Genomic DNA, 17,010 nt, shown 5'->3' on the forward strand with positions numbered 1-17,010 from the left:
GCCATGCTTGCAAAATATTTTAGGAGTAGTTAAAGGGAGGTATTGATGAACATGTAATTAGAGAAAGAGATGATATTCTCTCTAAAAGGCGCTCCGGATTAGCCGTAATCAGTCACGATGCGATGGAGGAGGGGCATGGGGGGAGGCGTCGGGATAGGGAACTATAAAACGTAATGCTTTTGAAACTTTAGGTGTGGCTTCCTGGCTCAAACTCCTTGTTGAGATTTGCTGGGATACCACCCTATTTTGCAAAATTGTTTTTATTATTTTCTTTTAATAAAGTCTCTTTGTTTTCATTGACCCATGCTTGTTGGTTGAATTCATTTCCAACAACTGTGTTACACAAACTTCTGGATGTTGCAGAAGCTCTCTGCAGCACTTTGCGGAGTTTGCTCAGGCAGCAAAATGAAGAAGTTTGTCCACGGGCTGTGTAGCATTGACCTGGATGTTACTAAATGTGTGGCTGCTTTCAGAACCATTTGGCCCCGCAAAAAAAAAGTCATTCCAGCACTCACTTCAAAATGTGAGGAGAAGAAAGTTTAGCCCGGTCGGTTAGAAATCAGGCCTAATAAGGCCTGGGAGGACACAATGAGAATGGGAAAAGGCCTATTGAGATCCAAGGTGTGGGGAGTATGGGACATCTTGGGGGTGAGGGGAGCAATGGGAGGGCCAGGGGAGGCAGGTCTAGGCCTCTGCTAGACTTCCTCCATCTAGAAACCATCCCCTCCACTTAACAACCCACACTTTATTTTAGTGGTCAGGTTCCATTAGGGTCATATTTTGAGGACTACCTGTAGTTGGAATGAAATCAAGTGTAGCCTGACTAGGTGGCTCAGTGGCTAAGACACTGAGCTTATCAATCAGAAAGGTCGGCAGTTCAGCGGTTCGAATCCCTAGTACAGGTCTCCTGCATGAGCAGGGGGTTGGACTAGATGACCTCCAAGGTCCCTTCCAACTCTGCTACTGTTAATGGAGAATAGAGAACAGAGAGCAGTATACTTTAGTGCAGTGGAATGTAGTGGAAAAAATGGAATAGAGAACAGAACAGAATAGCAGCTTGTCTGGCAGCTACCATTTTATCCCCTGCCTGTTTGTGAGTGGGGACAAAATGGCAGCTGTATTCAGGTCTACGTATACTTTTGGGCTGTGCAGCAGTGTATATACAGTCCAAAAGAGTATATACAGCCAAAAAGCACTAAAGTATACTGCTTTCTCTTCTCTACTCTACTCTCCATTACACTCGATTCCATTCCAACTACTCTTTCTGCAGACCCCTCTAAAGCAGCAAAAGGAAACAACATCATTGGTGGCTGCCAAATGGATGGGACAAAATGTTGGCTGTGTTTGGATTGCCGCCACATGATCTGGGAACAAATGGCCGGGTCTCCTTCCACAAAAGAGAGCTTCTGAAAGTAATTGTGAGGCATGATGAGCATATGGGGAGCCAGGCCCATGTACTGCAGGGGTCCAGCAAGGAGGGATGGAGGGAGATAGGCAGGAGGGCATGACAGTGCCCCTGTGGTGGGTTGTAAGGGCAAAGAACCATAGGGTCTCTTCAGTCATCATAATTTGGAAAAGACGTCATATGTAGCTTTTTTGAAGGGGGGGGGGTTCTGTCACAATTTCAAAAATTCATTAAATGGCCTGTTTTACCTCAAGGATTATCTGTATTTTTATGTATTTTCCAGAAATAGGGATGGTTTTTTTGCAATACTTGGTCGTCATGTAAGAGTGGTATAGATGCAGTCGGATGCTACGGTCATTTATGAAGACTGCATTGGAAAATAGACAAATGACAGTGTAGTAAGCACGTAGCCAAGTGAGGATTGGTTTACGAGTCACAGGACAGAGGAAAAAGTCAGCTTTCATAAGGGCTCAAACCACAGTGTTAATTTGAAAATTAAAGAATATAGGAGTCAGAATGCGGAACTGAAGAAGCTTATTGGATAAGAAGCAAAACATCTTTTTAAAAAACCAACAAAGTTCAGTTGTTGTTGTTGTTGTTTTGGGGGGGAAGCACCTTTGAGAAAGCCTTGACCTGCGTGATTGACAATCACCCTAAATATTGAGTCAGAATTGTTTTGTTTTGTTTTGTTTAACTCTTTGAAGCTGGAAGAGGGTGAATCACTTTTCCAGTAATCAACTATTTAACCTATGTTGTAGTCCCTTTATATAACATTCTAAGTACAGGAAGTCCTTAACCTATGAACATAACTGAGCTCAGGATTATTGTCATCTCTCATGATAGTCATTAAGCAGGTCACTTCGTGACTGGGTTCAATTTTACAATTTTTCTTTATAGACGGAAGGTGAAAGTGGTGATCATTAAGCAAATCCATTATTTGCCATGAATATTTTTTGTTAGAAACTAGAAGTTTCCAGCAAAAAAAAAAAAAAATCATAAATGACTGCAGGATGCTGCAACTATCCTTTAATGTGGGCAGATTACTGACTATTCCAAATGTGATCATATGACCATAGGGAGATGGCAGGACCTTAAATCCGGGTCATAGGTAGCCCTAGAGATGTCCATTGTAGCTTTGAATCTTCACTAAAAAGCTGATTGTAGCTTGAGAACTAGATATAGTTGCAGAAATGACTAGTCAATGAAGGAACCAGTTTATGCTGCAATCTTTCAATCAAATACCACTTTCAGATTTATGAAATCCCAGGAACCCCAAAGAACACCCCAGGAGGGTTAATATACTTTGCAGAGAGTTGGTACAGAGTCATTCACTGATTCACAATAGAAAAGCTTGGCCTTAACCCAGGTTGCTCCAGTTGATAATTATGTATAGTCAATTGCTAGGACAGTTATTGCCTGGTTTATCAAAGAATTGATCTGTTCCTTGGGGGCTTGCATGGTGATTTTAATATTAGTGAATAAGAGGACAAAACTATAGCCAACTAATCAGAGATTTGTATCAGCATTTGTGAGCAAATCAGTTCCGAAGGATCACCACTGTACACCATCCCCTCTTTTTCTTTTCTTTTCTTTTCTCCTCTCTCCTCTCTTCTTCTTTCTCTCTCCTCCTTACAGTCTTCTCCTTTCTCTCTTCTCTCTTCTCCTTTCTCTCTTCTCTCTTTTCTGTCTTCTTTTCTCTAGCTTGGTTCAAAATAGCAGTAGCCTCTATTTTCTTTCAACTAAAATATGAAAGAGATTATAATCATCAAGCAGAATTCTTTGAAGGCTTAAAAGTAGCACAGGAGTTTCCACGTTGGTCTTTGCTACTGAGGAGAAGGCATATGTCCCTATAAAAGATATTTTGATTTTACACCATGTTTCGTAGGTGATCACTACACATGATGTGCACCAAAGAATTCCCACTGTCCAATTGCTACAGAATCAGTTCATAGCCCCCCCCCCGTTTAAATGAAAGTCTTATTTGTATTTAATCCCCACTTAATTTTTACATATTCTAGTGTTCATATGGTGAGGGGACATGATGGCTCAGCAGTTAAAAACACCGAGCTTGTCAGCTGCAAAGATGACAGCCCAGATTTGAGACCCAAGCCCTGCAAAATGAGGTGAGCGCTGGTTCTTGTCCCAGCCCCTGTTCACCCAGCAGTTCAAAGTTGATAAATAGGTACCACATTGGTGGGGAAGGTTATAGCATTCCATGCGCCTTTGGCATATAGCCATGCTGGTCACATGACCACAGAAAATGTCTTCAGACAATGCTGGCTCCCTCAGCCAAGAAACGTAGATGAGCACCATGCCTTGAATCGAACACAATTGGATAAGGAAACCTTTACCTTTAGCATGCATAGGAATTAAGATGACCAGTAAAAACAGATTTAAAATTCACATTTAATCTATATATTTAATCAGAGATATTGATCACGTACTGAAATATCTCAATAAATCAATTTATACTATTTATTTTTTTAATTGCCTTTCAGAAGGAATAAAAAGTTATGAGCTACCCAAATCTCCAGGGAAGGATAGGAATTGCAACGTAGGAGGCCAATCTAACTACAGATTGTTTTCTGGTTTAAATATGCAAGTGGGAAGATCTGCAACATGGAGAAATAAAGAATATTATTCTTACAACTTTCTTTTCATGAGCTGATGTTTATTGTTCAGTTCAGGTCTCATCACAATGATAAAACATTTGGGGAAAAAGATGCACACCAATAATCCAGCACTGGAAGAGATCATGGAAAAGATCTCCACAGCCAGCATATATTTTCCCCTTGTGCTTAGATAGGTTGGAATAAAGCACAGCCAAACACTGCAGAAGACCAACATGCTGAAGGTGATAAATTTGGCTTCATTGAAGCTGTCAGGTAACTTCCTAGCTAGAAAAGCAGCAGAGAAGCTAAGCAGAGCAAGAAAACCCATAAAGCCCAAAACACAGTAGAACATGACCGAGTCTTCATTGCACTCCATGATCACTTCTTCAGACATTGACTTCATATCAAAATCTGGATATGGTGGAGATATTATCAGCCATGCAGCACAAAAAGATATTTGAACAAGGGAGCAGGAGAGAAGAATGAAACTGATCATTCTCCCCCCAACCCATTTCCTCAATTTGGAACCAGGTTTGGTGGCCATGAATGCTAGAACCACAACAAAAGTTTTGGCCAGTACACAAGAAACTGCCACAGAAAAAATCAGTCCAAAAGCTGGTTGTCGAAGGAGACACACAATATTATCAGGTCTCCCAACAAATAGAAACACACAAAGGAAAGAGAGGAGGAGGGAAACTAAGAAAGTGTAGGTGAGATTCCGGTTGTTGGCTTTCACAATGGCAGTGTCTTTATGTTTCATGAAGACTATTATTACCAAAATTGTCATCAAAGAAAAGCAAAGAGAAAGAACAGTCAGACTGATCCCTAAGGGTTCTTCATAGGACAAAAAAGTGATCCGCTTTGGAATGCACATATTTTTGTCAGAATTTGGATATTGATTTTCTGGACATGGAGAGCAGTCATCCTTGTCTGAAAAAGAACACAGTGGAATTGATACAGTTGATTATAGACAGTTTTGTAACCTCATATACATAGGGTATAATGGGGCTTAGTGCCATATTTGGAAATTTCTTACCCTTCTCCTTTGAAATTTTCCCCTCTGGACACAGACGGCAATCATAGCAGCAAAACGATTCTCCTTCTTTCTTGGCCTTGCTGTATCCAGTCTCACAAGGATCATTACACAAAGATAGAGGTAATGCCTGTCAATGAATGAAGAAGAATATTTTAAGATACAGAGAGGAAAGGAAGTGCTTGGAGAAATACTGTTACTATGGAATCAACAAAAGAAAAATGGATTAATAAGAAACAGTGTATTGACATCACTTTGATATGGAATTGGCTTTAAATTGGGTTTAGAGTTGACAAATAATTCATTAAATATCTAGCTTTATTGGCATGTATGGCCCTTCATAACTATCATCCCTATTATCCAAAGACAATTTCTCTGCTGGTTAATTTTGAAATCTCCAAACTGATGAAATCTGGTACACTGGCTTGTAGCTTTTACTTCAAAAACCATGAAAAAAATTGTCCATAATTAACAGAGGGCCAATGTAAATATTCCATACCAACTGCAGATTTTTTTGTATTTAGTCTATTCAGAAATGATGCTCTGGGACTTTCATCATTTTGAGATGGAATTGGTCTGAAATAATAATTCATTAAATATCTATCTTTATTTATTTACCTATGACTTTTCATAACTATCATCCTCACTTTCCAAAGACAATTTCTGTACTGGTTAGTTAAAGATGGTTTTCTCAGCTTCCAAATTTCAAGTCAACCGACTGATGAAATGTAGGACTTCAGCTTTTGCTTCTAAACCATGAAAACATTGTCTAATTAACAGAGAGCCAAAATAGTACCAACTATTAGAAAAGTAAACATTCTTACAGATAATGTTTTCCTTCTCCAGGACATTTCTATTTAGTAGAAACTTTATTCAGAGATGATGCTCTGAAACTTTCATTAATAATTATATTTTATAGTATATAAATGGAGACAGACAATCTAGATTCTAACAGCTAACCTGATTAAAGCCTACTGGCCATGTGATGGAATCTACAGAAATATTGAAGAACTTGTCTGCTGGAGCTGTGGGATCTACCACTCCAACTTTGACCCTAAGAAAGGACTGGTTTGGGAATGTGATCCAATTGATAATATCATATCCACCAATGAATTCTCCATTTTTATCAAAAGAGATCTTTTCACCAACACTGTTGTTGAATCTGATCCTTTTCAGAAAAGAATGAATCTGAAATACAGCAACACAGAAAAAGGGACAAAGAGAGAACAGGATAAAGGGAAGTAAGAATAATTTGTATGTTCAAAATGTAGAGGCCTCATTAAAGAAAGAAAATATAAAAAAAATATTTTTTTAGTTGTAGGCCAATACAAACAAACAACCTAACAGTCATTCCAAAATAGGAGTAGAGATAAAATATTAGATTACTGAAATAAAATTAACACAGAATTGCAATATAAAAAGGCAAAAAAAATTACACTTTGTAATTTAATTGTGAAAGCTATTTAAACTATATGATGTTTGGTAAATATATAAGAAATACAAGGATGTATAAGGCTACAAAACCTTAATACTATTTTTACTTCTAAAGAACCTTATATGTGTTCTAGCCATACTAAGGTTGGATTGGAATTATTGCAGTCAATCCAACAGTCTAGAAAAAAGATAAATAATAAGATAAAAGCAGTCCTCACTTAACAATGGTAACTGGAGTCTTCGCCAACTGTTGTTGGTAAGCCACATAGTCAAGAAACATCACACTTATAACTGCATCACTTGACAATGGAAATTCAGACCTCAATTAGCATCGTTAAGTAAGGACTACTTATAAACTACCTATAAAATGTACAGCAAAATGGAAGACAGACTAACTTTTAGAAAGTAAAATCAATCTAAATTAATTTAGACAATAATTTTAGAAAACCAAATTCCACTTATGGAATTTTACCCCTGTTTGCAATCTTTTTTGTGTTGGGATCATCAAGGAGCTTCCTAGTTGAAAGGATTAGCCAATGACATCACTGTTGCCTAAGTGATGCCTGGATGAAGGCTCCTTTCATGACCCCATTAACATGCCCACCGAAGTGGTCCCTATATATCTCCATGGCTCCATGGCATAGCGCTCCATGGCATAGGGCCTAGCTATCTGCGAGACCGCCTGCTGCTACCGACGACCTCCCATCGACCCGTGCGCTCCCACAGAGAGGGCCTCCTCAGGGTGCCATCAGCCAAACAATGTAGGCTGGTGACCCCCAGGGGGAGGGCCTTCTCTGTGGGGGCTCCTACCCTCTGGAATCAGTTGCCCCCTGAGATAAGGAGAATCCATGACCTCAATGCCTTCCGTTGTGCCCTTAAAACCCATCTTTTCCAGTAAGCCGGGCTGGTTTAAGAAGAAATTTTTAAATTCTTTTAATCAGTTTGTGATTTCTTAACTTTCGGGCCAAATTTATATATATATTTTTAACTGTTTTTAATATTTGTATTCTATGTTCTTATCTTGGCTGTACACCGCCCTGAGTCCGCAGGGAGAAGGGCGGTATATAAATTGGAAATTAAATATCTACTGTAATTCCATGTGTTCAAACTGCTAGGAAGCTGGAGTAATTGATGGGATCTCACCCTACCATGCAGGAATACTCGGGTCTCCTCATGAGCCACCATGCTGCTTTATACCCCTGTTAAAATGTCAGATTCTAAAGATATAAAAATATCAGACCAAGATAAATCACTTCCATTTTTTTCCACCTTTCATATATAAAAACTGTACAATTTAGTTTACTTTTTTTCACTTGAACTGAAACTGAAACCTTTTTGGGGGGAGAAATAAAAATAATCATGTATAATAATGTGGTTGTATACACATGCACGCTGTTAAAAAAATATTTTGTTGAAGCACCTTTTGATTTTATGGCAGCTTTCAGTCATTTGCAGTAGGAACCTATCAGCATGGCACATTTATCTTGGCAATGTATGCTCACACTTCCTTGCCAAAGCAGTCCACCTCTGTCATATTGAAAGGGCATCTTCCATGTATTGCCCTCTTCAGGTCAGCCCACAGATTTTTATTAGATTCCAATATGGAATTTACCTGGGCTATTTCAAACATTTGTTCTTTTTCTGATAAACCCATTCTTTTGCTGATTGCCTTGGGTCGTAGTCATATTGAAAGGTGAAAACTCTCTTCATCTTCAGCATTTTATCACAAGCCTGAAGTCTTTGTGCCAAAATTGACTGATATTTGGAACTGTTCATAATTGTCTACACTTTGACTAAACCCAGACATATGAAGAATATAGGAGATTGTTATCACATATAGAACACAATCAATGCTTGCTAGAAATTCCTGCATCTCCTATAATGTTGTTGTAAGCCTCTTGGCAGCAGCCTCTTGGATCAGTTTTCTTCTGCTTTTTCATTAATTTTGGAGGGACATCTAATTCTTGGTAATGACACTGTTATGCCATATTTTCTCCATCTGTTGAAGACTGCCTTTACTGTGTTCTATGATATATTCAGTATGTTAGAAATTATTTTGTACCCTTCTTCAGATTGATACCGTCCTACAATGAGATCTCTTTAATGTTTTTTATGCTCTTTGCAGATCATAGCTTTTCGTGTAAGAGGCAACTGAGTAAGTGTCAGAAAAATCCTACTAGAACAGCTGGACTTTATACAAGCTAGATTAGAGACATTTGAATTGATGCAGGTGTGTATTGACTACTAGTTTCCATCAGTTTGAATATGATTTTTTAATTCTGAACATAGACACATGCCTACTTACAGTAAGGTGTGCACACTTATTAAAACACTTTATAGTTTATGTTTATTGTTATTTTTCCCCATAAAAGATTTCAGTTATTTTTTCAATTGAATTGTACAGCTTTCAGATTTAATGTCCATATCCCTAGTGAATATTGTTGGCTAGAGTTTACTGACAGATGTTGCAATTACTGATGTTGCGGGTTCTTCACTACTTTAATTACAGACTTACCTGCCACCACATTTGATTGTGAAACTGTTTTCTTCCTTCTTTCACTACTGTTTTTTCCCTCGATTTGGATAAATACAAAGATTGTAATGCTTGTGCCACAACATGGACTGCGTTGTAGACATTGTAACTCTGTCCACTCATGTCCATTTCAAACACAGATGTGGGAAGATTCTCAAGCCTCTCCTGTCCAGTACATTTCTTCTCAAAGTCCTCCATTTTTGAGTTTGCAAAGAAACAATCAAATGCCTGTTCCCAAAAATCTTTCCAAAAATGATCATGTTGGTTGTTGTTTGGACTTAAGTTCTGAAGAAATTCCTGGAAATATGGGACTGTCTTTGTATGAACTGCAAAGGATAAAGCACCATGTAGGAAATTGATATTGCATGATTTATGAATAGATGTTGAAGTATAATCTGTCTGAGCTGTTATAAGCCAAATCTTTCTCTTCCTTGGTACATCCTCCACTTCTGAAAACTGGAGGAATGTTCTCAGAACTGATATGGACTGAATATCACCATATAAGATTATCACATTGGCTGTGCTGTTCATGAGAATATGGTATATATGTAATCCTTCCTCCATAGTATCAATAAAATCACCATAAAAACCTACATTTGGTAATTCTACTATGAATTCAGTGCAGATTCCATGCTCGGAAAATGTGGGGAGCACCTCATGGAGGAATTTCTCTCCTTTTTCATCCTTTACAACAAGAATTCCAATCCACGTCCATCTAAAATACAGCAGTAGCTGCAAGAGACCCTTATGTTGATGGGATTCATCTGGAAACATTTGTTGGAGGAAAACTGCTTGAGTTTCTTTATTCATGACTGGAGCAGAGCCATAGGTCAACTACCGAAAAATAAACATATACAATTCCAAAGGTCTATGTGAGCCTCTGAAAACGTGAATATTCATTTCTTTGACTGCCCTTGAGTCTATGTAATGAAATACTAGTTGTTTTTATTTTGAAATATCAGCCAAGATGACACTCCTAAGTTATCACTAAATACCGTTTCCTGGAACAAGTCTCATTGTGAATATTTCAGATTTGAACCTTAGTTTAACGTTTGGAATTGGAGAATGGTTTGCTATGCCAAATATATCCACTATCTATTCAGTAACAATTATTCATGTCGCTATGGTGATCCTACCAAGCAAAAAAATAACTGGGAATCTGAAAGTTCTCTCCTTTTTGCAAACAAAAGCATACAGATGTCTGGGGAGGTAAGGCAGAATGATAATGTATATCTTCAGTACATCTTACCTGAGGAACTTTGTAGATGCACAATACAGTTGCCATGTGAAGAGCGATGTCAGGTGTACCAATGACTGCAGCCAAAGTTTTTGGGACCCCACACTTGTAGTTAGGGATGAATTTTCCCTGAGTGAAAGGCAGCAACATTGAGGCAAAGTAAGTCCAGCCTGGACTAAAATGGCTGTTAAAAATGTGGAAGCCCAGCGTGACGTTGGGTAGGATTTGGGGATTTTCATTTATCTGTTTTATAGTAAACGCTAAGGCCAGAATATGCTGGTAATTCTGAAAAAATATTCTGTAAAACCAAAAGAATCAAAATGAAAAATGCAGTAAAAGTTGTTTGCTTCTTATTTTGACACTTGCAATCTTTCAGTGCAACACATTTTATGGAATATGTGTCCTGCCCCTCTCGCCAAAAACCATAGTGGTAGTTATATCTGACCATGGTGGCACAGTGATTGGAAGGCAGTTTTGCAGGCTAACTCTGCCTGCTGCCAGGAGTTTGATTCTGACCAGCACAAGGTTGATTCATTCTTCCATCCTTCCACCATCAATTAAATGAGGACCTAAATTGATTTGGAAAATATGCTGATGTAAACTGCTCAGAGAGTGCTGTATATAAATCTAAGTGCTATTACCATTTCTTGCTTCATAAATTATGTCCCTCTATATTTATATACTCTCTATATAGATGGTTCTTTTTATATAAATGTAGATTTGGATCTTTTTCAACTTTACATGGAAACTAAAGTAAAATATAACTTCATAAATCTAGCATTTTGTTTAAGATGCTTTTTTTAAATTTTTGTCATTAAAGGAAAAAACTTGAAGCATCATGTGATTTAACAGCAATGTCCAGAACTTGACAATGAAACGATGTTGTACGTACATAAGTCCATCATGAAACCCCTGTGAAGGATGTCGACTGAAATCAATGGGTTTAGAAAATGTAAAGAATACAGAAATAATGCCAGCAATGTTAATCTCTCCAAGCTGATGATGTGTGTGATGAATAGGAGGAAGCTCACAAAAATCACACTGAAGGCTAGGATCCTTGCACACTACTTGAGGCAGTACTATTAAGAGTAACTGCATGAATGCTAGCATCTTCCATGAATGTCTTCTTTTTGTGTACAAATGCCTCTGTTTGCCACAAGATCTTTGAAGTAGATCAGACAGACCTGTCTTCTTGAGATGTTTTTCAAAGGGAAATAGAGAGTGTAACATACTATCATTCCTCAACTCACAAAGCTTTGGGGCTTCCATCCATAGGATGGAATATCATGAGAACAATAAATAACATCCTTCAGGGTCAGCTCCTCCTTTTACCATGGAGACCCATAGGATTTGGAAGAGACAAACAAGCTAAATCCATTACGATAGAGACACTGTCACCTATGTAAACATCTTCAAAACATCTGAGGGCCTCTTAAGGCAAGAAGGAATGAGCCACAAGACAAAAATAATATCTTGAGATCTATAAACCAAATATAGATATACTTATAGTTATAGCCATATGTATAGGCATTGATTGTAGCTACTGTAGATCTATTCTGTCCTGTTCTGTTCTGGTCCATTCAAGTCCACTCTCAACTCCACTTTTTTTGTTAAATTTATATTTACTGGGTAGTCCAGGTTGCCAGGTTTCCAGCAAACAACAACAACAACAACAATCCATAAATGATGCTTGTATGACTGTGAGATGCTGCACCTATAAATGTGGGCCAACTGGTGACCATTCAAAATTGATCATGTGATCGTGGGATGGGTGAGTTAAGTAGCTCTGAATATGTCTATAATATCTTTGAATTGACACTAAGGAACTGTAATTTGAGAAATAGTTGCAGGTGGCAGTGGTCAATGAAGGAAGTAGGTAGTTTTTGCCACAATCTTTCAATCCAGTACCCCTTTCAGATTTATGAAAATCTGAAAATCTTATTGATTTGATACATTTATAAAAAATAAAAAACTTGAAAAACAGATTAACAAAAACAGCACAGAAAACCTACAGGATGTTTAATGTACTTTGCAGAGAATTGGTAAATTTGGATGTCTGATGGAATTTGAATTTACTATAATTATTTTTGTCCAAAGAGATTTCATTAAAGGAGCCTTGGTGGAGCAGCAGACTAAAGCACTGTTAAGTAGCACTTAAGTAGCACTTAGCTGTCAGCTGCCTGCAATTAGTGTGAGTTCAAATCTCACCAGGCTCAAGGTTGACTCAGCCTTCTATCCTTCCGAGGTAGGTAAAATGAGGACCCAGATTGTGGGGGCAATAAGCTGACTTTGTATAAAAAAGAACACCGCTTAGAGGGGGCCAAAAGCCCTACTAAGCAGGTATATACAAAAGTATGAAGGCTATTGCTTAACACATTGTAAGCCACCCTGAGTCTCCAGAGAAGGGTGGCATATAAATTGAACCAATAAAATAAATTGGTCTTTGCTACTAAAGAGAAAACCTCTTTGCCAGCTGGAAAGTCTTTTAAATTGACCCCATACTTTAACAGAATAACAAAACAATAGAGTTGTGGGGGGTGGGGACCTTCAAGGTTTTCTACCTATAAAAAAGGAAAGCCAATAGCATTCCTTTTGCATTTTCTAGTCCAACCTCCTGCTAAAGAAGGAAACCCAATAGCATTTTGTAGGCAACCACTACACAGGATGTGCAGCAAAGAATTCCTTCTGTCCAATTGCTTCAGAAACAATCCATAGACCTTCTGTCAGGGTTCTGACGGATGCCCTAATTAAACCATGAGTTTTGAACCAAGCTGTCGCGCCGTTCCCTGTTCGCCACACCGGGGAAAACCTCAAGGCAACGAACTTACCAAGAAAAACCAGACGCACTCTGGAAGATGTGATTACGGCTGCAAGGGGGAGGGAAAATGACACATTCATGGTGAAGGGGGGTGCTAGCGGTTCGGTAGGCGGACGGTCACCCTGAGGCCGGGCTAGGGGCCATTCGGATCATCTTACATTCAGGCATTCGGGTGGCAAAACTGTCTGCGCAAGTGCGAGGCTGTAACCCCGGAAGCGTAGCAGATTGGCTAGCTAAGAGGCACTGCTATTTAAATGGCGTTGGGTTGCGATAGATCCCAACGCCGACTTTGTGTTATCATCATTTGAACTCAGCGTTGTCTGCGGCAAGCCTGGTGAATGAATACACCTGAATCCTGTTTGAAGCCAATCCTTTGCAGCGTGGTTTGTGAAGTGCCCAGGTTTTGCTGAGCGATCTGAGACAAGCTTCAAAAGAAATTCAGTTATTTATTAGGAGCTTCATGTCAGCATGTTCCCAGGTAAAGCCAGCTCTGACCCTACATAATTTACGTTCCAATTATGACCCTGTTTCCCCCCTCCCCAGGGTGTGTCATCAATCACATTCACCAACGGAGCAATTTTGTGGGTTGTAGAGGTCACTCCACTCCAGCTGCTACAGGTAACCCTGGGATACAGCCTTAGGAGAGATAAGCATAGAATGTGCATCTGTCTTTGGCTGCTGTGCCATTTTGCAGGTTTCCCATCCCCCTGGCCTATGGCAACTCAAGAGCAGGCCAGGGATGATTTGCGAGTTGACACCTTCCCAGTGGTGTGATTCAGCCAGTTCGCACCACTTCGGGAGAACCAGTTGTTAACTTTCTGAGCAGTTTGGTGAAATGGTTGTTGGAAGAAATAATTAGGGCAGAGAACCAGTTGTAAAATTATTTGAATCCCACCACTGTCCCTTCCCTATTTAAACAAAAGCCTTATTTGTATTTAATCTCATTTCTTTTTACACATTCTAGTGTGCATTGAATTAAGACACAGACAAATTTATAGTTCACATTAAACCTATATAAGTAGTCAGGGCTCACCATCACATACTGAAAGATGTCAATAAAGTAATTTGTACTATTATTTATTTATTTTAAATATATGTATGTTAAGGTACCCATGTGTAATTGACTTCCAGAAGGAAAAACAGTTCTGCCCTATCCAAATATAAGGGACAGGGTAAATATTGCAACATAGCAAGTCAAATATAACTGCACATTGTTCTCTAACTTAATTGTGCAGGCGGAAAACTTCTCCAAAATCTACATATAAAGGATATGAAACAAATGGAAAGAGTTGTCAAAATGTCCTTTTTATGAGCTGATGTTTATTGTTCAGTTCAGGTCTCATCACAATGATAAAACACTTGGGGGAAAAGATGCACACCAATAATCCAGCATTGGAGGAGATCATGGAGAAGATCTCCACAGCCAGCATATATTTTCCCCTTGTGCTTAGATAGGTTGGAATAAAGCACAGCCAAACACTGCAGAAGACCAACATGCTAAAAGTGATGAATTTGGCTTCATTGAAGCTGTCAGGTAACTTCCTAGCTAGAAAAGCAGCAGAGAAGCTAAGCAGAGCAAGAAAACCCATAAAGCCCAAAAAGACAGTAGAACATGATGGATTCCTCATTGCATTCCATGATGACTTCTTCAGACATTGACTTCATATCAAAATCTGGATACGGTGGGAACGTTATCAGCCATACAGCACAAAAAGATATTTGAACAAGGGAGCAGGATAGAAGAATGAAACACTACATTACACTAAAATATATTTCTATCTATTCTCTCCGTTCCATTCCAATTACAGGTAGTCCTCAAGATACGATCCTAATGAAACCTGCCCATTACAGTCACATGTTGCAGCAGTCGTTAGGTGAAACATGTCACCTAATGACCGCCCCCCCCCATTCCTGCTCTCCCCAATAAAATGTAAACAAACTTGTACGTTAAATGGAACCGGGTGTGTGTGTGTGTGCCTAGGCGGTGGGGAGGCTGTTGGATGTCTATTACAGGCCCAGACCTGCCTGCCCCAGCCTTCCCATGGCTTCCCTCATCCCCAAGATGTCCCATACTCCCCACGTCTTGGGTCTTAATAGGCCTTTTCCCAATCCCATTGTGTCCTCCCAGGCCTTATTAGGCCTGATTCCTATACCCCACCAGGTCAAACATATCTTCCTATTTTGAACAGCTCTGAGGCCTTCCAGAGTTCTGGAATGACTTTTTCTTTGCAGAGCTGCATGGCATGGTTCTGAAACTAGCCATCCAAGATCAATGCCACACAGCCTCTGAACAAACTCTGCAAAGTTTGTTACAGAAGTTTCTGTAATACAGTGGAAAACTCTCTAAGGCAGCTGAATGAAGCAGCTTGTCTGGCAGCCACCATTTTGTCTCCTGCCTGTTTGTGGGTGGGGACAAAATGGCGGCCTTATTCAGGTCACTGCTGCACAGCCCAGCGATAAATTACTTTGTTCTCCTGCCGTCACACGGTTTCCACAGTCTGGTGGCCGCCATTTTGTGACACCCATAAATGGCCAGGACAATATTACAGCCACATTAGGATTGCCAGTGCACAGCCTGCAGACAAACTGCTTCCTTTTCCTGTCTTACCAAGGTCTGGTAAGACATACATTCCTCTATATTTATAGATGTTTAGAAGTGATTCATTATAAAGGGACATGTGTCTCAGGGGTGAAATCTAAATTTTTTCCCTGCTGGTTCTGTGGGCATTGCTTTGTGGGCATGGCAGGGGAAGGATATTGCTAAATCTCCATTCCCACCCCACTCCAGGGGAAGGATACTGCTAAATCTCCATTCCCATCCCACTCTGGGGCCAGCCAGAGGTGGTATTTGCTGGTTCTCCGAACTACTCAAAATTTCCACTACCGGTTCTCCAGAAGCTGTTAGAACCTGCTGGATTTCACTCCTGATGTGTTCTCTTTTTCACTTTGCATGCAAACTAAGGTAAAATATAACCATGTAAAATACACCTAGGCATCCTCTTTAAGATGTTTCTTTCTGGAGGTTTTTGTCAGTAGAGGAAAACATTTCAATCATCCTGTGATTTAACTGCAATGTCCAGAGTATGACAATAAATTGATCATGTACTTATACAAGCTTTCAGAAACTTACACTAGCGTTCAAAAGCTTTTGGCAGTGCTCAGAAGCTTCTGCGGCACTATGCAGACCTCTCTAAAGCAGCAAAATGAAGCAATTTCTCTGGACGGGACAAAATGGAAGCTGCATTTGGATTGCTGGGAAGAAATGGCCTGGCCTTCTTCCACAACCATATGAGGTCCATAAGAGGTGATATTCAGCAGGTTCTGACCAGTGTTGGGTCTTTTCGCGCACACGCTTTGCGCATGATCACCACGTGCATGCTCGCTTCGCTAGCACGCACACCGAACTTGCACTCCATGCAAGGGCATTAGGTTTCTGCCCAGCTGAGGTGCAGCAATCCACTCTGCTGCGCCTATCAGCTGGGGTAAAAAACAAGAAATAAAGATAGGAATAAAGTGGGGGGTGGGGTGGGCCGAGCTCCCAGTCAAAGAGAACTGGTTTGGTGACATCACATTGTCACCACTACTGGCTCGGCTGAACCGGGCTGAACCGGGAGCAACCCACCACTTCTGGAGAACCGATAGCAGAATTTTTTTTTTTTTTGGAACAAGTTTTATTGAATTATTTTCTTTTCATCATACATACTTTATGAACAGAGTGCTGACCAGGTCACATTTTATACATCTTGTATATAATCAAAATCATCCTTATAACGGGTGAAATGCTCCCGGTTCGTACAGGATCGCCCGATCCAGTAGCGATGGAGGCGGGTGGTTCGGAGAACCAGTAGCAAAAATCCCTGCCCCCCTCCCCATGCACAGCTGAGCCGTGTGATCATCAGAGGCTATTTTTTAATTAGTTTTAAAAGCATTTTTTCTAC

General features: G+C 39.8%; 1 protein-coding gene across 1 annotated transcript; it reads right to left on the minus strand.

The window, feature by feature from the left end:
• Positions 1-4,048: 4,048 nt before the first annotated feature.
• On the minus strand, positions 4,049-10,302 carry LOC139324557 (vomeronasal type-2 receptor 26-like). Its single transcript, XM_070954269.1, has 5 exons — positions 10,267-10,302; positions 9,000-9,851; positions 6,011-6,238; positions 5,054-5,180; positions 4,049-4,947 (listed from the first exon to the last, which is right to left on the minus strand). The coding sequence occupies exons 1-5, from the start codon at positions 10,300-10,302 to the stop codon at positions 4,049-4,051; spliced, it is 2,142 nt and encodes a 713-aa protein (XP_070810370.1).
• Positions 10,303-17,010: the final 6,708 nt, after the last annotated feature.

This window comes from Pituophis catenifer, unplaced genomic scaffold (genome assembly GCF_029215685.1).
Source record: "Pituophis catenifer annectens isolate HBS135680 unplaced genomic scaffold, rPitCat1.0.hap2 SCAF_15, whole genome shotgun sequence".
Lineage (NCBI taxonomy): Eukaryota > Metazoa > Chordata > Lepidosauria > Squamata > Colubridae > Pituophis > Pituophis catenifer.